This window comes from Budorcas taxicolor, chromosome 4, assembly GCF_023091745.1.
Source record: "Budorcas taxicolor isolate Tak-1 chromosome 4, Takin1.1, whole genome shotgun sequence".
NCBI classification, from domain to species: domain Eukaryota; kingdom Metazoa; phylum Chordata; class Mammalia; order Artiodactyla; family Bovidae; genus Budorcas; species Budorcas taxicolor.
In genome coordinates, this window is record NC_068913.1 from 121,192,752 (window position 1) to 121,217,580 (window position 24,829).

A 24,829-nucleotide genomic window follows, 5' to 3' on the forward strand; every position below is an offset into this window, starting at 1 on the left:
GGGCACCTGCAGCGGCTCCGGGCTTCCGGTTCGCAACCCCTGGACGCTGAGCACAGACGTGCCCAGTAGACCCGCTGCTCCACTGCAGGTCAGGCACGGCTTGGGCACTGCCCACTGCTGCGTCCGCTCTGTCTGGAGGTGGCTGGCCTTTCAGAGCCTGTCTTTACTGGTGAAGCTTGGATGAGGCAAATTTTGTGGGTTTTATGAAGATTAAGGTCAGAGTTTGCCTGTAAATCCTCATTTTGTATGTGAGCTCCAGATTATAATTTATTCTTTACAGCAGTGATATTTGATGATTCTTTTTCACAGATTAGGGAGATTCAGGTTAAACACCTTGCCCTAAATCTTACAAGTTTGCACAAAGTTATACTTAAGCCTGGGGTGCAGATCCCTAGGTTCTGTGCTGCAGATCTGCTAGAAACGCAGTGAAGCTTCTGCTTGGCTCTGTGTGATTTTAAACATACACTGTGTTGGATTAGTGTGAATGTTAGGTTCCAAATATTGAGAATCAGGTTGTAATTTTGAAAACCTTAATTTTAGGTCCAAAGTAAACATACAAAATATGTTCTATAAAAATAGAACATAGTTCAAGATAAATCTTTTGGAAATATAAATATTAGATTAAACCTAAAACATTTGGGATGGATTCTCTAATAAAATTGTAGGAATTTTCTAGAACTCTTAAAGGATATGGATTTTATAAACACAAGTTTGTTAAAACACAGTTTTTTCTCTCTACTGAAGATATTTCCTATCCTGTACTACTGCTAAGACAGTAAAAATAGTTTAAAAAAGTTTAAACTATAGTTAAATAAATAGTTTTAAAAAGGCCTTAGTTCTAATAAAGTTCTAATAATAGTTCTAATAAAGCGTGCTTTGCAAACATGCCAACCTACAGCCATTCTTAATTGTATCAAATGCTGACAGCAGCCTTCACTGAGATGGAAATGCTTTAATTTTCAAGTCTTTGTGAAAATTAATTTGACTTTGATCATATTTGCTTTCTAGGCATGTGGAGAACTTAGTGAGGACTAACGGGAAGGACAGAGACTCAAAAAGGAAGGTGAGACCCTTCCCGGGGATTCTGTGGTGTGGTCCTGAGACTCAGAGAGCAGAGCCTGGCAGGCCTATTTTCATGTGGTTTACTTAAGTGGTGATTCCACGAGGCACAAAAGAGATACATTTTATATTAAAAGACTCAAATGGATTAAAGTGAAAAGATGGACAAGGTGGCCACCAAACAACAGTTATACTGGAGCTTGGGTGGCTGGACCAGAGGCCCAGAAACACATCACAAGAATGAGACAGGTCGCTTGCAAGGAAGACATGACAAGCGTAAATGAGCGTGCTGCTCAGAAGAGAGCCCCGGAATACAAGAAGGGAAAAATGGAGACGCCAGTAGGGACTGGGACTTCAGCTCCCATTTCCACAAACAGAATGGCAGCATTTCATGCTAACAGATTAGATGACTCAGATAAAAGGGAGATTCCTGGGAGATCGACGCTAGTGACGTTGCCTCGAGAAGAAATAAAAAGTCTGAGGGTGTATATATATATACTGCCCCTCAGTTGTGTCCTACTCTTTGCAACCCCATGGACTATAGCCCGCGAGGCTCCCCTGTTGACAGGGATTCTCCAGGCAAGAATCCTGGAGTGAGTAGTCATTTCCTTTTCCCGAAGATCTTCCCAACCCAGGGATCGAACTCAGATCTCTTGCATTGCAGGCAGATTCTTTACTGACTGAGTGACCAACTTAGTAAAAAAAGTTGCGTTAGTGTTGGAAATGTTTCCACAAAGCAGCGCAGGCTTGGGTGGCTGGCAGGTTCTATCAGGCGCTTGTTATTAACGCTGATGCCCTCATGGCTCCTCTCCTTTCACAGTTGCTTCATGTCCTGGACCAAGTGTGTGCGCATGTGTGTGGACGTGTGCATGAGAAGCACGTGCAAGTCATAAGGTGTAATGGCTTCTTCACATTCTGGGTACACATGCGTGTGTACACAGGAGAAGCGCATGCCAGTGACATGGTATCATTCACACACCACAATCCTGGTCTTCATTTTTTATGCCATCTTCATAATTATCACCAGAAGAATCTTCATAATGATTATTTAATGTCTTTAGAATTGTGTACTGCGGTGTCTAAATTATCATCACACCGTTTCCTGGGTTTTGCTCTGTTGTCGGTACTGTGGCAAGCAGATTTGGCTTCTGTGGTGATGGTTCAGTCGCTAAGTTGCGTCTGACTCTGCGAGACCCCATGCACTGCAGCACCCCAGGCCTCCCTGTCCCATCACCAACTCCCAGAGCTTGCTTAAACTCATGTCAGTTGAGTCAGTGATGCCATCCAGCCATCTCATGCTCTGTCGCCCCCTTCTCCTCCTCCCTTCAAATTTTCCCAGCATCACGGTCTTTTCCAGTGAGTTGGCTCTTTGCATCAGGTGGCCAAAGTATTGGAGCTTCAGTTTCAGCACCAGTCCTTCCAATGAATAATCAGGGTTGATTTCCTTTGGGATGGACTGGTTTGCTATCCAAGGGACTCTCAAGAGTCTCCTCCAACACCACAGTTCAAAAGCATCAATTCTTTGGTGCTCAGCTTTCTTTACAGTCCAACTCTCACATCCATACATGACCACTGAAAAACCATAGCTTTGACTAGATGGACCTTTGTCAACAAAGTGATATCTGCTTTTTAATACACTGTCTAGGTCTGTCACGGCTGTTCTTCCAAGGAGCAAGCGTCTTTTAATCTCGTGGCTGCAGTCATTGTCTGCAGTGATTTCAGAGCCCAAGAAAATGAAATCTCACAGTTCCCACTTTTCCCCCTTCCATTTGCCATGAAGTGATGGAACTGGATGCCATGATCTCCGTTTTTTGAACGTTGAATTTTAAGCCTGCTTTTTCACTCTCCTCTTTCATATTTATCAAGATGTGCTTTAGTTCCGCTTCACTTTCTGCCATTAAAGTGGTATCATCTACATATCTGAGGTTGTTGATATTTCTCCTGGCAATCTTGATTCCAGCTTGTGCTTCATGCAGCTTGTGCTAAATTTCACCTGATGTACTCTGCATGTAAGTTAAATAAGTTGGGTGACAATACACAGCCTTGACGTACTCCTTTCTCAGTTTGGAACCAGTTCATGTCCAGTTCTAACTGTTGCCTTTTGTCCTGTGTACAGGTTTCTCAGGAGGCAGGTAATGTGATCTGGTATTGCCATCTCATTAAGAATTTTCCACAGTTTGTTGTGATCCACACAAAGGCTTTAGTGTAGTCAATGAAGCAAAAGTAGACTCTTTTGGAATTGCCTTACTTTTTGTATGATCCAGCATATGCTGGCAGTTTTATCTCTGGTTCCTCTGCCTTTCTAAATCCAGCTTGTACATCTGGAAGTTCTTGGTTCACATACTGCTGAAGCCTGCCTAGCTTGAAGGATTTTGAGCATAATCTTGCTGGCATGTGAAATGAGTGCAATTGTACAGTAATTTGAACATTCTTTGGCATTGCCTTTCTTTGGGATTGGAATGAAAACTGACCTTTTCCAGTTCTATGGTCACTGCTGAGTTTTCCAAATTTGCTGGCATATTGTGCAGCACTTTCACAGCATCATCTTTTAGGATTTGAAATAGTTCAGCTGGAATTCCATCACTTCCACTAACTTTGTTTGTAGTGATACTTCCTAGGGCCCACTTGACCTTGCATTCCAGGATGTCTGGCTCTAGGTGAGTGATCACACCATCATGATTATCTGGGTCATGAAGAGCTTTTCTGTATAAATCTTCTGTGTATTCTTGCCGCCTCTTCTTAATATCTTTTGCTTCTGTTAGGTCCACTCCGTTTTTGTCCTTTATTGAACCCATCTTTACATGAAATGTTCCCTGGGTATCTCCAGTTTTCTTAAAGAAATCTCTAGTCTTTCCCGTTCTTTTCTTTTCCTCTATTTCTTTGCATTGCTCACTTAAGAAGGCTTTCTTATCTCTCCTAGCTGTTCTCTGGAGCTGTGCATTCAGTTGGGAATATCTTTCCCTTTCTCCTTTGCCTTTTGCTTCTCTTTTCTCAGCTATTTGTAAGGCCTCCTCAGACAACCACTTTGCCTTCTTGCATTTCTTTTCCTTTGGGATGGTTTTGGTCACACCTTCTGTTCAGTTCAGTTCAGTTCATTCGCTCAGTCGTGTCTGACTCTTTGTGACCCCATGAATCACAGCACGCTGGGCCTCCCTGTCCATCACCAGCTCCCGGAGTTCACTCAGACTCACGTCCATCGGGTCCATGATGCCATCCAGCCATTTCATCCTCTGTCGTCCCCTTCTCTTCCCGCCCCCAATCCCTCCCAGCATCGGAGTTTTTTTCCAATGAGTCAACTCTTCGCATGAGGTGGCCAAAGTACTGGAGCTTCAGCTTTAGCATCATTCCTTCCAAAGAAATCCCAGGGCTGATCTCCTTCAGAATGGACTGGTTGGATCTCCTTGCAGTCCAAGGGACTCTCAGGAGTCTTCTCCAGCACGACAGTTCAAAAGCATTAATTCTTCGGCACTCAGCCTTCTTCACGGTCCAACTCTCACATCCATACATGACCACAGGAAAAACCATAGCCTTGACTAGATGGACCTTAGTCGGCAAAGTAATGTCTCTGCTTTTGAATATGCTGTCTAGGTTGGTTATAACTTTTCTTCCAAGGAGTAAGCGTCTTTTAATTTCATGGCTGCAGTCACCATCTGCAGTGATTTTTGAGCCCCCAAAAATAAAGTCTGACACTGTTTCCACTGTTTCTCCATCTATTTCCCATGGAGTGATGGGACCGGATGCCATGATCTTCGTTTTCTGAATGTCGAGCTTTAAGCCAACGTTTTTGCTGTCCTCTTTCACTTTCATCAAGAGGAAAGCTCCTCCTGTACCATGTTATGAGCCTCTGTCCATTGTTCTTCAGGCTTTCTGTTTACCAGATCTGGTCCCTTGAATCTATTTGTCACCTCCTCTGTATAATTATAAAGGATTTGATTTAGGTCATAGCTAAATGGCCTAATGGTTTAACCTACTTTCTTTTGTTTCCTGGGAAGAAGACTCTTTTTCTGTCTCTGATAGTTATCTGAAACACTGGACTATGAGAGACGTGTCTTTAGCCTCTGGTGCCGGGCTTTTATGGGTCTTTATTCCACGCACACACACAGAAGCACAGTATTTTCTGATAAGTCAGGTCGTGCGGCTGTGTTGGTTGATGTGAGGATGTTTTGTTCAGTCTGGGCAGTGGTTGGATTCCTCCCTGTCCAGGTATAGCCACACCTTAGTGAAAAGTGAGCCTTATAGGTGATTCTCCCCACGTAGTCTTTTTTCTGTATACTTTTTCACTGTGCTCTTCTGATGTCTGTGTTGGGGGCGGGGGTCGATGCCTTTTTTCTGTCTTGCTCACACCTGCGGCATGTGCTGTTTGCCCTGACTCTGTGGAAACCCCTCTAGCTGTAATGATTCAGATCTCCCTCCTACTTCTCATGAGTAAGTTTCTTGAACTGGAATTATTGAATGAAAATATACAGTTTGTAATATTTTCTTTCTGTCTCTCAGTTTTTTTGGTAAGGGTTAGCATTGTTCACTAGAATTATAATGTGAGCCACATTTGTAATTTTAATTTTTTGGTGGTCACCTTAAAAAAGAAACATAAAATTAGTTTTAATAACATCCAACATTTCTGAAATAGTCTTTCAACATGTAGCCAGTGTACAAAATTAGACATTTTACGTTCTCTTTTCACTAAGGGAGCAAAATAGGAGAGGTGTGTTTCCCCCTGAGAGAGCCCAGAAGTGATCTTGAGATAGCTGGCAGCCTGCTTGGCTTATGACTGGCCACGTGTTTTATAGCATCAGCCCTGAGTTACCTTGACGTAGTTGCTCAGCACTTACGCGGAGAGCCCACGCTACGCCAGATTAAGTTTCTGGGCGGAAAGGTGCTCCCCTCCTCTTAGGGGCGCCATGCTATCCCCACGCCTTTGCATCGGATGGTTGCTGGCGGCGGCATTTGAGAGCCGTGCCTTCCTGGGGCCATGGCCCCAGCAGGACAGCCAGGTGCCCCCGCCTCACCGGCCCCTGGAGGAAGTCTCACAGTCTCCCGTTTCTCGGAGGAGGACCCTGAGGCCCGGAGAGGCCGGTGCCACTGCGCGCCGGCCCCTGGCCCCCGCGGGAGGAGGGCGGGCCTTGCCTCCGCCCTCCGGCTGACGCGCTGTGCTCTGTCCCCCAGCACGGCCGCGAGGAGGGCCCCTCGATGTGGAAGCTGGAGCAGAGGCAGGGGAGCGAAGCGGCCATGGTGAGGAGAGGACGCATCCGTCTGCGCTGTGTGTCCGCCTCGGGCCCTGAGGAGGCTGGGCCGCAGGGGCTGCCGTGCGTTTGCCCTGCGCCCCCGGTGTAGGCTCCCAGGAGCTTGAGCTGGACGCGGCCCCAGCATTCTTGCCGTTTCTCTGCCTTGAAAGTCAGTAGCTTTGGGGAGAATGCAAGAAAGTGAACAGAGGCATCACAAAGATATGATCCAGGTGTCGTCAGTGAGGAATGGTCCAGGGAGCAGAAAGTTTGCAGAAATAAACACCAAGCCAGCGGTGGAGGAGCAGCCAGCTCCTGCAGGAGCCGCTGGTGGTGCTGGGGCGTTCTTTCCAAACCGGGGCGGAGCGGGGGGCCCTAAGCTCGGAGCGGCAGGCCAGGGACTCTCTCCTGTCCCCTTCCTCCCGTTTGTCCCTGGCAGGCATCCCGGGTGGCTAGGGGGCCTGTGGCGTGTTTGCCGAGCAATGAGTTGTTGGGACGTGGTGAGCCTGCGATGCTGGGTCTCTGGTTTATTTGTTCAGTAACCAGAGACCCGCTTTTTTCTTTGGCCTTCAGAATTTAGAGTTTTCTCAGAAAGAATATGATTGTTAACTGTTTCCTTTTTCTGGTCATACTTATAAGTCAGGGTACTTAAGAGCTGTGATTAGGTTATGTTAATTTTATAAATAATTGAATTTCTAAATTAACAACCTGAAGTGAATTTCAGAAAACATGTATTTTCCAGCCTATTTTCAAGAATGAACCTGAGATTAAATATTTTAATTATACGTTTGATTTCTGCCCGTAGGAAATTGAAAAGGAAGACCTTGATTTAGAAAATGCTGGAACAGATGAGTACACAGCCATTTTTGAAGATGATTTTGAAGTAGGTATTTGAAATTTTCTCATCTTAAGGGTAGTTTGTTCTCGAATCAGAAACAGCTGTTCTTTTCAGCTCCTCTTATTGCTCTCAGTACTCCGTATCTATCTGATTTAGATCTGGTACCTATAAAAAGTTTGCCCTATGTCTCATCATTGCTGACCAGTATGGTGTAATTAAAATTTTCAATTTAGCCTGTCGATAGTGCCCTGCAGTCAAACGTGTGTGTGCGCACACATATGTGCATCATGTGTGTGCATGTGTGTGTGTCTACATGAAGTCACATGGGTACACAGGTCTCCGTGTGCTCCTGCTCCCATTCTCGGCACAGGTGCGTTTGCACTTTATTTTCACCCGGGGCGCTCAGAGTGCACAGTTGTGTAGGGTGTGTGCAGACGCAGAGGAGCACGCGCAGCGGTTTGCACAGAAACCTGTGAGCTGCAGGGCGCCCAAGCACACCGGGGCCCTGTCTGTGCCTCCTGCTGGCTGCGTGCTCCGCCCGCGAGCGTGTCTGCTCTGCGCGCAGGACTATGAGGACGACTTCGAGGTCTGTGACGGGGCCGACGACGGCGGGGCGGACGAGCCCAAAGAGGGAGCGGCGGCGGAGGAGCTGCCTCCGGCCAGGAGGAGGGAGATCCGGGAGATCCAGAAGGCCATCCTCGCGGAGAACCAGCGGGTCGGCGAGCTGTCCTCGAAGCTGCTCGAGAAGCACGGCTGCCCGGCGCGCGCTGGGGGGCCGGGCCCGGGTACGTGAGCGCACAGTGGCGCTGCGGGCGGTGCCAGCCCCCGTGACGCGCTCGGAGCCCCGGGGGCGCGTGTTGAGGCCCTCCTTGGGGAGGGCGCGGCGGTGGGGCGGGCCAGCCTCGTGCCTTGTGCTCAGTCGGCGTCCGAGGCCCCGGCTGCATTTCTTCTGACAAAGTGACGGCATCGGCAGGAGGCCGGCCGTGGGGGGGCAGCCTTGGCGACTTTCTCTGTGAAACTGGGAATGTGCTTTGCTCCAAAGCTCTTGGCACCTGGGTGTAGGAAGGTTACTTGTCAGGGCAGGAGAGCGCTCTCCATGAATGCCCCTGACAGCCCCGAGGGACGGTGCTCTGAGGCAGGAGAAACAGGAGGTGCTCACAGCCTCTGAGGCTGCAGGAGGGCAGGACGGGGCGCGCTCTTTGCCTGGGTCCAAATACACGTCCAAGGGGAACGAGAAGACAGAGTGAGAATAAGTGCATAGAGAAGTACGCGGGTCTGTGCACGCGAAGCGCAGGGCTCCCTGTGGCCGAGGCCACGGAGGTGGACCCCGCAGAGGGAGGGGCTGGAGCGGTCTGTCCTGTGGGGGCTTCTGAAGATCGAGGCCCATCACCAGGCCGACCAGCCTGCACCCTGTTGGCTGCTGAACCCCAGCCCGGGTCCGCCGTCTCCTGTCTTCTGCTGCAGTGAGTGGCTTGTCCAGCACGCACCAGCCTCTGTCTGCTTCCCAGCTGCTCTGTGTACTCACACCTCAACTCCCTTACCTGAGAAGACGGGTCTTGGAGCGGGCAGGGGAGCGTGGGGGTGGGAGTGGAGGACTGACCGCGCTTACGTGTTCTTACCCATTTCTGGAAGTAGCGTGGCACAGATGTGGGAAATTTTGCTTTGCTGCAGGTTTTAGATGCAGTGAGCAGAAGTGGTTCCTAAGTGCACCTAGAAGACATTTGTCGTTAGTTGAGTGAACATGATTGGTTTACATGCATCTAATTGGTTTACTCTTGATTTCTTTTGCTTGAAAGAAATATTTCAGTTTCACAAAAGTAGCTTTTTTTTATGTGCAGATGCAAACAGCTCCCCTTCCAAAACCCCACTGTGTGGAATTTTCGTGGATTTTGCCACAGCCTCACACCGTCAAAAGAATCGGACTCAGGCCCTTAAGCAAAAGTAGGTGTTCTGGGAAAATTGCAGAAAGAATTAGCAGTTTCTGTACTTTCCTGCAGCGGACCTGTAAACGTTAGCGTTTATCTTCTTGTCGCTGCTGTTCTCACGCTGTGGTCTTGTTTGCGCTGCGTTCCTGGGTTCCGGCTCGTGCTCTGGTGCAGGTGTGCAGTAGGCGAGCTCGGCCCGGCATCTGTGTCCGTTCTGGGGGCCCCGGGAGCCCCGCCTTCACGGCCGGGCAGTGTCACAGGCACTCTGGAGGCTGCAGGCGGGCGGCAGGAGCTAGAGCAGACAGCGGGCCAAGTCCGCCCGCGCCCCGTGCCTCCCGCCGTGTGGGCCCTACTCTCGTAGCCGGCACCCCTCGTCTCAGCGAGGGAGCCCCACGTCGGCCAGCCGTCCTATGTCTCAGGCACTGAGCCCCCATGTCAGCGTCCTCCGTGGGCTGCCGGCCGCCTGTGCAGGCCTGGGTCTGCCCAGCAAGGGTGGAGATAAGGGTGAAGAGCCAGGGCCAGCGGGGTCAGAGTCCAGGCTTGACTGCTGTGAACCCAGAAGCTTGTGAAAGTGAAGGACAGACTCTCAGCTCACATCTTCGGTACCAAGCCCAGTGCAGTCTGGGGATAGATGTCGGAGTCCACCAGGTTGGGCTGGACACAGTGGACTTAGGGAGAGTGTCTGGTCAGCCAGGGAGCTGTGCTGGCAGGAAGCAGCCCTCCCCACCCCGCCTCCCCCAAGAGCGCCTGCCCTCTGCAGCAGGGGGAGCCAGGGTGAGGCTGGCGGGGGCTCGCCCCGCTGGACGCACCCCCAGAGCAGGGAGAGGGGGACCGACAGCAGTGGGAGGTGGGGGTTCGGCCCTGCAGCCTCGCTGTCCACAGGGGGCCCCAGCGTGGTGACTGAGCGTCCCTGCCCCCCAGGCCCTGGCCTCCGTCCTGCCCCCCCCTCCCCAACCCCAGTTCCCGTCCGTGCTCTTCCCTCCAGGATGCGCAGCACAAAGCTGCTCCGGCTCATCGACATGGACTTCTCCTTCACCTTCTCCCTCCTTGACCTCCCGCCTGTGAACGAGTACGACATGTACATCCGGAACTTCGGGAAGAAGAACACCAAGCAGGTTAGCACAGCACGCCCGCCAGGGGCCCGGCCAGTGCGGTGGCAGGACCCTGAGGTGTGGCGCATGTGGCCCCGACATCAGAGCGGGGGTGGCCAGAACACTCTTCACCCGGAGCCTGTGCTCTGGAGGCACCTGGCCACAGACGTGGCTCACTCTCAGGCTCTGAGGACAGCCTGGGAAGGGAGGCTTTAATGAAAGTCACCAAGTGTCACCTGCTCCCGTCCTCAAGGGGCTGCAGTGTCTTGTGTGTGTGACCCTAGGTGCAGAGGCTCCAGGATTTAGGCTGGAGTGGCCCCCTGCCCACCTCTCTGCGAGCTCCCAAGCTTTTGGACTTGCCTCAGGGTCCCTCTTGCCTGTTCCATTCCACTCGCCCTTACTCAGGAAAATGCAGCCCTGGCCAGGCCCTCTGGTAAATGCCCTTGGGTCCCCCCTACCTGCCCCTGGATCCCCCCACCTGACCAGTCTCCCCCATCACCTGCCCCTGGGCCCCCCCACCTGACCAGGCTCCCCCATCACCTGCCCCTGGACCGCCTCGCCTGACCAGGCTCCCCCATCACCTGGCCCTGGATCCCCCACCTGACCAGCCTCCCCTCACCCGTCCCCGGACGCCCTCACCTCCCCCTGCACCCCCTCGCAGGCCCCTTGCTCATCTGCCTGGCTTTCTCTGTTGCCTGGCCTGTGCTGGCTGCACCTCGTCCCTTATCTGCCTGCCTGTCTCCCTGCTCACCGCCTGTCCTCCAGGTGAGCTAGGTGATCTGTCCCTGCATGCTCTCTGACCCCAGCGCTGCTCAGTCCGCCCCACACCACTCTGCCCTTGCCCGTCTCACCTGCGGCCACTGACTGTGAGCTGGCTGGCCTTCCGGGGTGCTGAGGTCCTGAAGTCAGCAGTCCCTCCATTGTTTCTCTCCTGCCCCATGGAGCCATCCCTCAACATGCTCTTGGGTGTGTCTGTCAGTAATCTTTTAACAGGAAGAGGGTCACAGCCGGACATTTAAGAAGCTGACAGATTAACCCTGGCTTTGCAGCTGACCCACTCTGACCTTGAGTAGACTCTTTAACTTTGCTTATTTTCCTCATCTCAAAGCTTTTTGTTGTTATTGTTCAGTCGCTCAGTCATGTCCTGCTTTTTGTGACCCCATGGATTGCTGCACACCCAGGCTTCTGTGTCCTTCAGCATCTCCTGAAGCTTGCTCAAGCTCATGTCCATCGAGTCAGTGATGCTATCCAACCATCTCATCCTCTGTCGTCCGTTTCTCCTCCCACCTTCAATCTTTCCCAGCATCAGGGTTTTCTCCAATGAGTCAGTTCTTCACGTCAGGTGGCCAAAGAGATTCAGCTTCAGCATCAGTCCTTCCAGTGAATATTCAGGACTGATTTCCTTTAGGACCTCCTTGCTGTCCAAGGGACTCTCAAGAGTCTTCTCCAACACCACAGTTCAAAAGCATCAATTTTTCAAAGCTGTTAGTTAGTATCAAAACTGAAGCACGTACCTTTTTGAAACAAATTTGTGTCCAGTTTTGCAGAGCTGCTATGTTGTAAGAGACTAGGGTATTGGCAGACTAGGTCATAAGAGTTTGTAAAGGTTTTGTTTATTTGCTCTTGGCTGCACCGGATCCTAGCTGTGGTGTGTGGGCTCCTCTCTAGCTGTGGTGTGTGGGCTCCAGAGCGCCTGGGCTCAGTAGTTGGGCCCAGCAGATGCAATGTGCAAGCTTGGTTGTCTTGAGGCAGCTGGGATCTTAGCTCCTTGACCAGGGATGGAACCCACGTCCCTTGCACTGGAAGGCAGATTCCCAACCTCTGGACCATGAGGGACGTCTCTGGGTCATAGTATTTTCAAACTGGAGCTGAACTGTTTGATGTGACTTTTGAGAACACTTTTGAAATTTAGGCCCATGTTTTTCAAACGTTTAAGATGTAAGCAGTCTTTGCATGATTGTTATTCATGCCATGATACTTAATTTTGACGGAAGCAAGAACAGTGTCATCCTTAACTTAAAAAATTTAGTTGTTTTCTTTTCAGTGATGAGAAATGGGTCTGAGGTGGAGACCCACGGCTGACTCAGCCTGCCTTCCTTCTCAGGCCTACGTTCAGTGCAGTGAAGACAGCGTGGACCGGGACATCCAGACCGAGGAAGTGGAGACTCGGGAAGTGTGGACCCAGCACCCGGGGGAAGGCTCCGCTGTGTCCGGGGGTAATGGCCTCTGCTCTCGGCCTTGGCGGCTGTGCTCGTCCCCTCTCTCGTTCTTTCCTTGCTCTCACGTGTGCTTGCATGTGAGCTGACTGTGGAAATGCCAGTGAGTTTGCAGATGCCTCCCCGGCCTGGAGGCCTGGTCTGGGCCCTAATCGGGGCTCGTGACGCTCGTTCCTGAACAGAGTAGAGAGCCTGACTGCAGACCAGCACCTGCAGAGGCACTGTTGAGAGACCCGTGCTCTTCAGTGGTTCACACTCTTGGAGAATTCTCTTCTCTAAGCACATCCTCCGGGTGTGTCACACCAAGACAGGTGGAAGGCCCTGGGCGATGCCGAGTCCTGCCCCCGCTGGTTCTGATCAGTTTCTCCTGTGCTGAATGTTCGGCTGCTGGGTGATTGTCTGCTCTGAGGAGCGACCTCTGTCACTCCCGTCCCTCAGGGAAGCCTGGTCCTAAGAAGTAACAAACCTGAACGTTGTTGTTCAGCTGCTCAGTCATGTCCGACTCTTGGTGACCCTGTGGGCTGCAGCACGCCAGGCCTCCCCGTCCTGCATTATCTCCTGGCGTGTGCTCAAACCCATGTGCATTGAGTCGGTGATGCCATCCAACCATCTCATCCTCTGTTGCCCTTTTCTCCTCCTGCCCCCAGTCCCTCCCAGCATCAGGGTCTTTTCCAATGAGTCAGTTCTTCACATCAGGTGGCCAAAGTATTAGAGTTTCAGCTTCAGCATCAGTCCTTCCAATGAATATTCAGGATTGATTTCCTTTAGGATTGACTGGTTTGATCTCCTTGCAGTCCAAGGGACTCTCAAGAGTCTTCTCCAACACCACAGGTCAAAAGCCCTCAATTCTTTGGTGTTTAGCCTTCTTTATGGTCCAGTTTTCACATCCATACATGACTACTGGAAAAACCATGGCTTTGACTATACAGACCTTTGTCAGCGAAGTGATATCTTTGCTTTTTCATATGCTGTCTAGGTTTGTCATAGCTTTCCTACCAAGGAGCAAGTGTCTTTTATTTTCATGACTGAAGTCACCAACATCCACAGTGATTTTGGAGCCCAAGAAAATAAAGTCTGTCGCTGTTTCCCCTTCTATTTGCCATGAAGTGATTTGCTTGGATGTCATGATCTTAGTTTTTTCAACATTGAGTTTTAAGCCAGCTTTTTTACTGTCCTCTTTCACACTTATCAAGAGGCTGTTTTGTTCCTCTTCACTTCTACCATTAGAGTGGTATCATCTGCATATCTGAGATTGTTATTTCTTCCAGCAATCTTGATTCCAGTTTGTGATTCATCCAGCCTGGCATTTCACGTGATGTACTCAGCATGTAAGTTAAATAAGCAGTGTGACAATATACAGCCTTGACGTACCCGTTTTCCAGTTTGGAACCAGTCTGTTGTTCCATGTGCAGTTCTAACTGTTGCTTTTTGTCCTGTATACAGGTTTCTCAGGAGATGGGTAAACTGGTCTGGTATTCCCATCTCTTTAAGAATTTTCCACAGTTTGCTGTGATCCACACAGTCAGAGACTTTTGTGTAGTCAGTGAAACATGTTTTTCTGGAATTTCCGTGCTTTCTCTCTGCTCCAGTGAATGTTTGTAATATGATCTCTGGTTCCTCTGCCTTTTCTAAATCCAGCTTGTACATCTGGAAGTTCTCGGTTCACATACTGCTGAAGCCTAGCTTGAAGGATTCTGAGCATAATCTTGCTAGCAGTTTGAACATTCCTTGCATTGCCTTTCTTAGGGATTGGAATGAAAACTGACCTTTTCTAGTCCTGTGGCCACTGCTGAGTTTTCCAAACTTGCTGGCATATTGAACGTAGCACTGTAGCAGCAGCATCTTTTACGATTTTAAATAGTTCAGCTGCAATTCTGTTACCTCCACTAGCTTTGTGCATAGTGATGCTTCCCAAAGCCCGCTTGACTTCGCACTCCCAGATGTCTGGCTCTAGGTGAGTGATCACACCATCATGGTTATTCTGGTCATTAATAGCTTTTTTGGATAGCTCTTCTGTGTATTCTTTCCACCTCTTCTTATTGCTTCTGCTTCTGTTAGGTCCTTCCTGTTTATGTTTTTATCATGCCCGTCCTTGCATGAAATCTCCCCTTGAGTATCTCCAGTTTTCTTGAAGCGATCTCTAGTCTTTCCCATTCTGTTGTTTTCCTCTATTTCTTTTTTTTTTTGATTTAAAACTGTTTATTGGTCAAAAAAGTAGAAAATGACAAAATTATTGCATAGGGAAGATATGCTAGTAATTTAAAAACAGGCTAGATAATAAGGAAAGTTTATATATGTTAATAGATGGAAGGCTGAGAGGAATCTATCTTTTTTTTTTTAATTCTTACACCATAAGATTTATTGTTTCATTTGAGATGTTTCCAAGATTCTTTTTTTTTAGTATTTTAAAAGTTTTATCATTATTTTTTTATTAAAATTTTTTTTAATTGGAGGCTAATTACTTTACAGTATTGTAGTGGTTTTTTCCATATATTGACATGAATCAGCCATAGGGGTACATGTGTTCCCCATCCTGAAACCCCCCTCCCTCCACCCTCCCCACCCCATCCCTCAGGGCCATCCCAGTGCACCGGCCCTGAGCGCCCTGTCTCATGCATTGAACCTGCACTGGCGATCTGTTTCATATATGGTAATATACACGTTTCAATGCTATTCTCTCAAATCATCCCACTCTCACCTTCTCCCACAGAGTCCAAGGTCTGTTCTTTACATCTGTGTCTCTTTTGCTGTCTCGCATACAGGGTCATCGTTACCATCTTTCTAAATTCCATACATATGTGTTAGTATACTGTATTGGTGTTTTTCTTTCTGACTTACTTCACTCTGTATAATCGGCTCCAGTTTCATCCATCTCATCAGAACTGATTCAAATGAATTCTTTTTAACGGCTGAGTAATACTCCATTGTGTATATGTACCACAGCTTTCTTATCCATTCATCTGCTGATGGACATCTAGGCTGCTTCCATCTCCTGGCTATTATAAACAGTGCTGCGATGAACATTGGGGTACACGTGTCTCTTTCAGTTTTGGTTTCCTCGGTGTGTATGCCCAGCAGTGGGATTGCTGGGTCATAAGGCAGTTCTATTCGCAGTTTTTTAAGAATCTCCACACTGTTCTCCATAGTGGCTGTACTAGTTTGCATTCCCACCAACAGTGTAAGAGGGTTCCCTTTTCTCCACACCCTCTCCAGCATTTATTGCTTGTAGACTTTTGGATTGCTGCCATTCTGACTGGTGTGAAATGGTACCTCATTGTGGTCTTGATTAGCATTTCTCTGATAATGAGTGATGTTGAGCATCTTTTCATGTGTTTGTTAGCCATCCGTATGTCTTCTTTGGAGAAATGTCTGTTTAGTTCTTTGGATCATTTTTTGATTGGGTCGTTTATTTTTCTGAAATTGAGCTGCATGAGCTGCTTGTATATTTTTGAGATTAATTCTTTGTCAGTTGCTTCATTTGCTATTATTTTCTCCCATTCAGAAGGCTGTCTTTTCACCTTGCTTATATTTTCCTTTGTTGTGCAGAAGCTTTTAATTTTAATTAGATCCCATTTGTTTATTTTTGCTTTTATTTCCAGAATTCTGGGAGGTGGATCATAGAGGATCCTGCTGTGATTTATGTCGGAGAGTGTTTTGCCTATGTTCCCCTCTAGGAGTTTTATAGTTTCTGGTCTTACATTTAGATCTTTAATCCATTTTGAGTTTATTTTTGTGTATGGTGTTAGAAAGTGATCTAGTTTCATTCTTTTACAAGTGGTTGACCAGTTTTCCCAGCACCACGTGTTAAAGAGATAGTCTTTTCTCCATTGTATATCTTTGCCTCCTTTGTCAAAGATAAAGTGTCCACAGGTGTGTGGATTTATCTCTGGGCTTTCTATTTTGTTCCATTGATCTATATTTCTGTCTTTATGCCAGTATTTTACTGTCTTGATGACTGTGGCTTTGTAGTAGAGCCTGAAGTCAGGCAGGTTGATTCCTCCAGTTCCATTCTTCTTTCTCAAGATTGCTTTGGCTATTCGAGGTTTTTGTATTTCCATAAAAATTGTGACATTATTTGTTCTAGTTCTCTGAAAAATACCGTTGATAGCTTGATAGGGATTGCATTGAATCTATAGATTGCTTTGGGTAGTATACTCATTTTCACTATTTTCATTCTTCCGATCCATGAACATGGTGTATTTCTCCATCTATTAGTGTCCTCTTTGATTTCTTTCATCAGTGTTTTATAGTTTTCGATATATAGGTCTTTTGTTTCTTTCAGTTCAGTTCAGTTCAGTCGCTCAGTCGTGTCCGACTCTTTGCGACCCCATGAATTGCAGCACGCCAGGCCTCCCTGTCCATCACCAACTCCCAGAGTTCACTTAGACTCGCATCCATCGAGTCCGTGATGCCATCCAGCCATCTCATCCTCTGTCGTCCCCTTCTCCTCCTGCCCCCAATCCCTCCCAGCATCAGAGTCTTTTCCAATGAGTCAACTCTTCGCATGAGGTGTCCAAAGTACTGGAGCTTCAGCTTTAGCATCATTCCTTCCAAAGAAATCCCAGGGCTGACCTCCTTCAGAATGGATTGGTTGGATCTCCTTGCAGTCCAAGGGACTCTCAAGAGTCTTCTCCAACACCACAGTTCAAAAGCATCACTTCTTCGGCACTCAGCTGTCTTCACAGTCCAACTCTCACATCCATACGTGACCACAGGAAAAACCATAGCCTTGACTAGACGGACCTTAGTCGGCAAAGTCATGTCTCAGCTTTTGAATATACTATCTGGGTTGGTCATAACTTTTCTTCCAAGGAGTAAGCGTCTTTTAATTTCATGGCTGCAATCACCATCTGCAGTAATTTTGGAGCCCAAAAAAATGAAGTCTGACACTGTTTCCACTGTTTCTCCATCTATTTCCCATGGAGTGATGGGACCGGATGCCATGATCTTCATTTTCTGAATGTTGAGCTTTAAGCCAACTTTTTCACTCTCGTCTTTTACTTTCATCAAGAGGCTTTTTAGTTCCCCTTCACTTTCTGCCATAAGGGTGGTGTCATCTGCATATCTGAGGTGATTGATATTTCTCCTGGCAATCTTGATTCCAGCTTGTGTTTCTTCCAGTCCAGCGTTTCTCATGATGTACTCTGCATAGAAGTTAAATAAGCAGGGTGACAATATACAGCCTTGAGATACTCCTTTTCCTATTTGGAACCAGTCTGTTGTTCCATGTCCAGTTCTATCTGTTGCTTCCTGACCTGCATGCAGATTTCTCAAGAGGCATCTATGTTCATCAGTGATATTGGCCTGTAGTTCTTTTTCTGTGGAGTCTTTGTCTGGTTTTGGTATTAGGGTGATGGTGGCCTCATGGAATGAGTATGGAAGTCTACCTTCCTCTGCAACAATCTGGAAGAGTCTGAGTGGGACAGGTGTTGGCTCTTCTCTAAATTTTTGGTAGAAGTCACCTGTGAAGCCATCTGGTCCTGGGCTTTTGTTTTTTGGAAGATTTTTGATTACAGTTTCGATTTCCATTAAGATTTTCTATTTCTTCCTGGTTCAGTTTTGGAAGGTTATACTTTTCTGAGAATTTGTCCATTTCTTCCACGTTGTCCATTTTATTGGCATATAGTTGCTGATGGTAGTTTCTTACGACCTTGTATTTCTGTGGTGCCTGTTGTGATCTCTCCATTTTCATTTCTAATTTTGTTGATTTGATTTTTCTCCCTTTGTTTCTTGATGAGTCTGGCTAACGGTTTGTCTCTTTTATTTATCTTCTCAAAGAACCAGCTTTTAGTTTTGTTGATTTTTGCTATGGTCTCTGTTGTTTCTTTTTTATTTATTTCTGCCCTAATTTTTATGATTTCTTTCCTTCTACTAACCCTGGGGTTCTTCATTTGATTTTTCTCTTGTTTCTTGAGGTAAGCTTGTATTGCTCTGAACCTTCTCCTTAGCACTCCCTTTAGTGAATCCCATAGGTTTTGGGTTATTGTGTTTTCATTTTCATTCATTTTTATGCATATTTTGTTTTCTTTTTAAATTTCTTCTTGGATTTGTTGTTTATTCAGAAGCATGTTGTTTAGCCTCCTTATGTTTATATTTTTAGTAGCTTTTTTCCTCTGGTTGACATCTAATCTTGCTGCACTGTGATCAGAAAAGATGCTTGAAATGATTTCAATTTTTTTGAATTTACCAAAGCTAGATTTATGGCCCAAGATGTGATGTATCCTGGAGAATGTTCCGTGTGCACTTGAGAAAAAGGTGAGATTCATTGTTTTGGGGTGAAATGTCCTGTAGATACCAGTTAGGTCTAACTGGCCCATTGTATCATTTAGAGCTTGTGCTTCCTTGCCAATTTCTGTTTAGTTGATCTGTCCATAGGCGTGAGTGGGGCATTACAGTCTCCCATTATTATTGTGTTACTGTTAATTTCCCCTTTCATACTTTTTAGCATTTGCCTTATGTATTGTGGTGCTTCTCTGTTGGGTACATATAAATTTATAATTGTTATATGAAATTAAAAGATGCTTACTCCTTGGAAGAAAAGTTATGACCAACCTAAATAGTATGTTCAAAAGCAGAGACATTACTTTGCCGACTAAGGTCCGTCTAGTCAAGGCTATGGTTTTTGCAGTGGTCATGTATGGATGTGAGAGTTGGACTGTGAAGAAGGCTGAGCGCTGAAGAATTGATGTTTTTGAACTGTGGTGTTGGGGAAGACTCTTGAGAGTCCCTTGGACTGCAAGGAGATCCAACCAGTCCATTCTGAAGGAGATCAGCCCTGGGATTTCTTTGGAAGGAATGACGCTAAAGCTGAAACTCCAGTACTTTGGCCAGCTCATGTGAAGAGTTGACTCACTGGAAAAGACCCTGATGCTGGGAGGGATTGTGGGCAGGAGGAGAAGGGGACGACAGAGGATGAGATGGCTGGATGGCATCACGGACTCGATGGACGTGAGTCTGAGTGAACTCCGGGAGTTGGTGATGGACAGGGAGGCCTGGCGTGCTGCAATTCATGGGGTCACAAAGAGTCGGACACGACTGAGCGACTGAACTGAACTGATATCTTCTTCTTGGATTGATCCTTTGATCATTATGTAGTGTCCTTCTTTGTCTCCTTTCACAGCCTTTATTTTAAAGTCTTATTTTATCTGATATGAATATTGCTATTCCTGCTTTCTTGTGGTCTCCATTTGTGTGAAATATCTTTTTCCAGCTCTTCACTTTCAGTCTGTATGTGTCCCTTGTTTTGATGTGGGTCTCTTGTAGACAGCATATGTAGGGGTCTTGTTTTTGTATCCGTTCAGCCAGTCTTTGTCTTTTGATTGGGGCATTCAACCCATTTACATTTAAGGAAATTATTGATAAGTATGATCCCATTGCCATTTACTTTGTTGTTTGGGGTTCAAGTTTATAAACCTTTTCTGTGTTTTCTGTCCAGAGAAGATCCTTTCCCATTTGTTGAACAGCTGGTTTGGTGGTGCTGAATTGTTTTCCTCTGTTTCTTTGCATTGTTCCCTCAAGAAGGCCTTATCTATTTTTGCTGTTCTCTGGAACTCTGCATTCAAATGGGTATATCTTTCCTTTTCTCCTTTGCCTTTTGCTTCTTCTCTTTTCTCAACTATTTGTAAGGCCGCCTCAGACAACCATTTTTCCCTCTTGCATTTCTTTTTCTTTGGGGTGGTTTTGGCCACTGCCTCCTGTGCAGTGTTAAAAACCTCTGTCCACAGTTCTTCAGGCAGTCTGTCTACTGGATCTAAGCCCTTGAATCTATTTGTCACCTCCACTGTATAATCGTATGGGGTTTGATTTAGGTCAGACCTGAATGGCCTAGTGGTTTTCCCTATTTTCTTCAATGTAAGTCTGAATTTTGTAATAAGGAGTTCATTATCTGAGCCGCAGTTAGTTCCAGGTCTTGTCTTTGCTGACTGTATAGAGCTTCTCCATCTTTGGCTGCAAAGAGTATAATCTGATTTCGGCATTGACCATCTGGTGATGTCCATGTGTAGAATCTTCTCTTGTGTTGTTGGAAGAGGCTGTTTGTCATGACCAGTGTGTTCTCTTGGCAGAACTAGTTTTTGCCCTGCTTCATTCTGTACTCCAAGGCCAAACTTGCCTGTTATTCTGGGTATCTCTTGACTTCCTACTTTTGCATTCCAGTTCCCTATGATGAAAAGGACATCTTTTTTTTTGGTGTTAGTTCTAGAAGGTGTTGTAGGTCTCATAGAACCGGTCAAGGTGGCATTGGTGGATGGGGCATTGACTTGGATTACCGTGACGTTGAATGGTTTGCCTTGGGAATGAACCAAGATCCTAAACGTAACGCGTCCACAGTAAAATGATGCTTTGCATAGGACTCTGCTTACAGACTTTCTGTGAGCAGTTTCCTGTGAGGAATGAGGAGGAGCCGAGCTCTGGAGAATGAGACATGACCTCCTGGCTTCTCCTTCTAGGGGTCTTGGTTCTCAGGCATGCCCTTCTGGGTGTGCAGCCTTGACTGGGAGCCCACCCGGTGGGTTTCCCCTCAGCAGGGGTTGATGTGACCTGTTTTTCAGGGAGTGAGCGGAGTGGCCCCAGAGATGCTGCTATCGTCCCGAAGGTCGACACGCCCCGTCTGTCCAGCTTCCTGCGGGCGGCCTGCCAGGTGTGCTCCACTGGGGACAGGGAACCCAGTGCTGCACATGCTGTTTGGATTCTGAACAGTAATGCTGATTGCCTGCATTTTAAAATAAATATAGACAGAAGAACAGACATAACTAAATCGGCAAGGCGAGCACAGGTCTAGGGTTTTTAAAACTAGTAAACTCGTGACTTTGAAGACTGGTTATGGGCATTTTCAAAGTCCATACAAAGGTCAGAGGGCACACGTGGTCCCGTGTACTTCAGGGTCCCAGTGACCACCGCCTTCCCTCCCTATGGTCGTCCTGAGTGTAACCCACCACCCACAAGGGCAGTGGCAGGACTTGGCGTCACGCTGGTCCTCACCGCAGCCCAGCAGGCAGGCTGCGTTGCTGTGGGTAATGTGTTTGTGCCCCTGTTTCTTCTAGAGGAGGTAGGGGCCCCATCCCCCCTCCTATGTGTCTGCTGTGAAAAACAGCATTGGTGTTACGTTGTGGCTCTGGGGTTTACAGAGGGGGCTTTACTTGCCAGTCTCTGCTGCTGTGCAGAGGGGACGGTACAGCTTCCTTCTCTTCATTTCCATGAGTCTGGGACTTGGTTAACTTAAGGGATGGGTGAGTTTAGGTAGTGCTTTGCGGTTTTTGCTTTTTCTTTGAAAATGAGCCCATCTGAGAGTGCTGATGGAGGCCTGCCTGCATGTCTGCTACAGGTGATAGCAGTTCTGCTTGAAGAGGACCGGGCAGCTGCGGAGCCGGGCTGGGCGTCCCAGGCGCAGGACTGCACCCTGCCTTTCAGCGACAGCTGTGTGCGGCTGGGCACCAGCCTGCCCTTCCTGCAGGGTACGTGGCCCTCAGGGTGGGCGTGGACCCCGAGATGGTGATCCTCACGGATGCATCCTGGGAGGAGTTTGTTGAACAGAGCAGAGGTTCGGCTTCTGCAGCCTTGAGCGTGTGTGTCACGGTCCTCATGGGAGGGATGTTCAGTGATTTAAGGGGACATTTGTTTTCAGTCCTGTGTCTCTTAATTTCTTTTGGTTTCTCGGTAGAGGGGTGGTGGGAGCCGCGGGCAGTCCAGGTGGGAGTCGTGTGGTGAGATCTGAGCTGATCCGTGGCCACAGCACAAATGCTACCCCGGTTAAGCCTGTGTCTGCACATACGGCATGTAGCTGCCTGTGATCATAAGCTGAACAAAAGCTGAACAAACTGTGTGTGTTCAGTTCTTCAGTGAGTCTCTGCCTTGCCGGCTGCTGAGGGCCTGGGTGGGGCCAGGGTCCTGGTCTGAGTGCAGGAGGGCGGGCCGTGCTTGGCCCTGCGGTCGGCTTTCCAGGGCGCCTCTGGGCCAGTGGGACCTGGTGTGTGACTGGCACTTGTTCTAGAAGTTTCTATGGAGATTCAGATTCACGTCCAGCCCTCTGCACTGACTGTTAGCACCAATGGCATGAAGTTAACAAGCGTGTGTTATTTGAGCATGTTTTTGTTTTTAAAAGTTGTGTTATCCTATTAGAAAAGCAATAGATTGTAGCATTGAAAACACAGAAGCCCACAAACCTACCTCCCTCCGCACCCCAGGACACAGGAGTTTAAGAAGTGCTTTCCTCAGCTGAGGAGGGATCAAAGAGCCCTGGATTGGGGCAGGGATTGGGGGGGCGTGGTATGGGGAGGCGGGAGGTGGGGAAAGTGGGTGGGGAGGAGGGGTGGGGAGGCCACACTCACCAAAACACATCCTCAGAGAAGGATGGTGCAGGTGTGTTGCCTGGGATTTGCCCCTTAGTTCCACCTGTGTGCTGAGTGGAGGTTTTTCTCGTGTCTGTTTTAGTAAAGTGAGTTTTGAGGTGAAGAGGGAAGTTGGGATGCAGGTGCCCATGACCTGAGCCTGGGTCCCGTCCTGGACCTGAGCTTGGAGGGAGCGGTGGGCCCTCTCAGTGTCAGCGGGCTGTCCAGCACCCGCTGCCCGCTTGTCCTTCTGTGGGCCCTGCAGACACTCAGGCGCATGGGCAGATCCCGGGCCTTGGAGCCCCAGTGGACAGACAGAAACTTCGCATCACAGGATGAACAAGGGCACTGGACGGTGCATCCGAGGGCAGGTGTTGGGAGGAGGCCGGCTGGGGCCCCGCTGCAGGTGGAGAAGGGGCGCCTGATGGGGCAGATGTGATGCCCCCCCCACCCCCCGCTCCCCCAGGTCCCCTCCGCACCCCTGGCCCGTGGGAGTAGATGGTGGATGGTGGGGTCCTAGGCTGTGCTGCAAATGAGGCCACCTGGATGTTTTCGAGTTGAGCTTGGCCACTCATCAAAACTCCGATTTCAGGCAAGGGTGTCTTTGAAAGACCACGTCTTCTTCATTAAGCTGAAACATATTGGAGTAGTCCTGTGTGTTAATGTAATGTGCGTTCTGCAGCATTTTTCTTGTCTTGTCCTCAGACCGGAGAGTGTCCTGCCTGCACGCATGTCAGGCTCAGAGGCGCACGGTGGTGTCTGTGCACGGGCTGCCGGGGAAGGCCTTGGTGCCCCTGCTGGACCACAGACACGTGCTCTGCGTGTGGGATGTCCGGCAGCCGTCAGGGCCACAGAAGGTCCTGGTGTGCGAGTCGAAGGTACAGCTTGGGGGGCCTGTGGGTGTGACTTGAGAGGGTGGGCCCCAGGGAGGGGAGTCCAGGGTCATGGCTTTTCATCCTGGCCACCATGTGCAGGATGACAGGCGCAGGAGCTCTTTACAGGAAGGACCACAGTCCCCAGGGCCCCGAGGGTGGGCATCATCCCGGCTGTGGGTTAGTGGAAGCACCAGCCTGGCGTCCTTGGGGTCGCAGAAGCAAGCTTCCCAGCTTGCTTGGTTTGGGTTATGGGTGCTTTAGAGGTTTCTTCCTGTGCCTGGGATTTTCCGAGTCCTTAGCGCGTGTGTTTCTTGGCCCCTGGTGAGCGGGGCTGTGGCGTGGTGACCGCAGGGTGCAGGGGAGAGCTGTTTCTGGTCTTGTGGTTCTTCAGAACCATTTGATTTCCATTCCACTGCTTGCTGGTGCTGGGGTCTTGAAAATAGTTTACTATGAATGACCGGCCATTCCGCTGTGCTGGACACCCTGTGGCCACCACCCCTGTGTCCCGAGGAGGGCACCCTCAGAGGCACCAGCCGCTTGCCACGGTCCCCCCGCCGTGTCTGGATGGAGAGTCCACGGGGCTGGTGCTCCCCGTCTCTGCCCCCTACCCGGCCCTGCCCGGCACTGGGCCCAGCTCCCGTCCTTGGCCTGGCTCCCGGTCCCTGACCCCCACTCAGCCCCGCCTCCCACACAGCCCCGCCTCCACAGCCCCATCTCCCGGTCCCTGCCCCCAACTCAGCCCCTCCTCCCACACAGCCCCGCCTCCCACATGGCCCCGCCTCCCACAGGCCCCGCCTCCTGGTCCCTGCCCCCCCCACTCAGCCCCTCCTCCCACACGGCCCCGCCTCCCCGTCCCTGCCCCCCCACTCAGCCCCTCCTCCCACGTGGCCCCGCCTCCCACGTGGCCCCGCCTCCCACGTGGCCCCGCCTCCCACGTGGCCCCGCCTCCCACACAGCCCCGCCTCCACGGCCCCGCCTCCCGGTCCCTGCCCCCCATCAGCCCCTCCTCCCACACAGCCCCGCCTCCCACGTGGCCCCGCCTCCCACACGGCCCCACCTCCCACACGGCCCCGCCTCCCACACGGCCCCGCCTCCCACACGGCCCCACCTCCCACACGGCTCCGCCTCCCGGTCCCTGCCCCCCATCAGCCCCTCCTCCCACGTGGCCCCGCCTCCCACGTGGCCCCGCCTCCCACACGGCCCCGCCTCCCACACGGCCCCGCCTCCACGGCCCCGCCTCCCGGTCCCTGCCCCCCATCAGCCCCTCCTCCCACACAGCCC

At 49.4% G+C, this 24,829-nt stretch overlaps 1 protein-coding gene across 1 annotated transcript in view; it reads left to right on the forward strand.

Moving 5' to 3' along the window:
• DYNC2I1 (dynein 2 intermediate chain 1) overlaps positions 1 to 24,829 on the forward strand; it is a 49,504-nt gene that overhangs the window by 12,162 nt on the left and 12,513 nt on the right. The window contains exons 8-17 of the mRNA XM_052638725.1: positions 1,009 to 1,063; positions 6,223 to 6,288; positions 7,084 to 7,161; positions 7,682 to 7,901; positions 8,955 to 9,057; positions 10,027 to 10,156; positions 12,237 to 12,348; positions 20,898 to 20,986; positions 21,671 to 21,800; positions 23,379 to 23,551. Of these exons, the coding sequence (XP_052494685.1) occupies positions 1,009 to 1,063; positions 6,223 to 6,288; positions 7,084 to 7,161; positions 7,682 to 7,901; positions 8,955 to 9,057; positions 10,027 to 10,156; positions 12,237 to 12,348; positions 20,898 to 20,986; positions 21,671 to 21,800; positions 23,379 to 23,551 (1,156 nt within the window). The remainder of the gene's footprint in view (positions 1 to 1,008; positions 1,064 to 6,222; positions 6,289 to 7,083; positions 7,162 to 7,681; positions 7,902 to 8,954; positions 9,058 to 10,026; positions 10,157 to 12,236; positions 12,349 to 20,897; positions 20,987 to 21,670; positions 21,801 to 23,378; positions 23,552 to 24,829) is intronic.